Below are 1,428 nucleotides of genomic sequence, written 5' to 3'. Positions count from 1 at the left end.
ATCGTGTTTACCTAATTTCCTTCTTTTTTTCCACCCTCGACTACCCCGGCTTTAAAGGTATCTGGTCCTTGTCCAAAAAACATGGACAGCGAATGCGTCCCCTTCATTCCCCTTCCCCGGGAACACCAGGTATGGGTTCTCTTTTTTGTTCTTCGTTATTTTGACAAAAATAAACCAGTCACACAGCATTTTCGTTTAACTAAATACTGGGTTGTTGGCACCCAGCTGTTAAATTCTTCCCAATCAGCAGCTGGGTTAGGGGTTACATTGGATGTCCAGTCCTAATGCTTACCTGACTCTTTGGTGGGCCCCGTCCTAATATATCTTATCGGTAGGTCACGCCTCCGTGTCCTTTCAGGATCATTTTTTTTCTAGATTCTTCACTTTTTACTCAAACAAATGCTTGATAAAAGTACTACTAAACTTCGACTGTAAATTTTGCTCACTTTAACCAAAAGTTCCTGTCTCACTCCAGTCCGCGGGGCCTGGACAACTCCCAGCTCCCCCCTTGATAACATTGGTCTCCCTTGTGATAGAACTTGCAAGGATATTCATATTCCCAAATGTTAAGGAAGCGAACCATCTCAATCCAGCATAAACTAATCCTGATGACTCCGATTTAAGTAAGAGGTCTGGCTCTAGCCTGTTAGCTCACTTGGTCAGGGCAGTGGTTCTCAACCTTGGCTGCACATTTGAAATCCCCTGGGAATCTTTTTAAAATCCTGATTTCTGGGCCTCATCCTCCAGAAATTGTTTCTTTGTTCCTAATGTTGTGACCCCACCCCAGGAACAAAGAAACAGAATTTCTGGAAGATGAGGCCCAGAAATCAGGATTTTTAAAAAGATTCCCAGGTGATTCTAATGTGCAGCCAAGGTTGAGAACCACTGGGTTAGAGCATCATTCTGATGCTCTAGGTTACGGGTTTGATCTCCAATCAAAGCACATACAAGAATCAGCCAGTGAATGCATAAATAAATGGAACAACAAACCGATGTTTCTCTCTCTTCTCACTCTCTTCTTCCCTCTCTCTTTGAAATCCTATATAATAAAGAGGTAATATGCAAACTGACCCTCACACCCTCACAAATGGCTGCCTATGACCAGGCCGGCAGGGGAGTTAGTGAGGGATGACTAAATGACTGAACAAGCAGCCTGCATGGGGTGACCAGGGTTATGGGGGGGGGGGGGGGGCATGAGGGGCAACCAGGCCGGCAGGAGGGGGGCAATTGGGGGCAACCAGGCCAGCATGGGGGGGAGGTGGGGGCAACCAGGCCAACAGGTAGGGGGGCAGTTAGGAGCCACCAGGGCGGCAGGAAGGGGGGCAGTTGGGGGTGAACCTGGTTGGCAACAAGGGCATTTAGGGCCAAAACGGCAGGGGAAGTGATTTGGAACCCCCCAGCCCAGGATTGTTAAAAGGGATGTCCCGA

The 1,428-nt window shown here is 47.8% G+C and overlaps 1 protein-coding gene across 5 annotated transcripts in view; it reads right to left on the bottom strand.

Moving 5' to 3' along the window:
• The window catches only part of ZC3H8 (zinc finger CCCH-type containing 8), a 39,457-nt gene that overhangs the window by 14,548 nt on the left and 23,481 nt on the right, over positions 1-1,428 (bottom strand). For 3 of the 5 annotated variants that reach the window (XM_014447056.2, XM_014447057.2, XM_014447058.2), the window contains exon 9: positions 447-555. The exons of the other annotated variants lie outside the window; for them this stretch is intronic. In XM_014447056.2, coding sequence (XP_014302542.1) covers positions 467-555 — 89 coding nt within the window. In that variant the 3' untranslated portion in view covers positions 447-466. The remainder of the gene's footprint in view (positions 1-446; positions 556-1,428) is intronic. 5 annotated transcript variants of the gene reach the window in all.

Source organism: Myotis lucifugus, unplaced genomic scaffold (assembly GCF_000147115.1).
Source record: "Myotis lucifugus unplaced genomic scaffold, Myoluc2.0 scaffold_607, whole genome shotgun sequence".
In the NCBI taxonomy this organism is placed as follows: Eukaryota; Metazoa; Chordata; class Mammalia; order Chiroptera; family Vespertilionidae; genus Myotis; species Myotis lucifugus.
The sequence above is the reverse complement of the archived record's forward strand: the minus strand, read 5'-3'. Positions and strand labels throughout refer to the sequence as shown.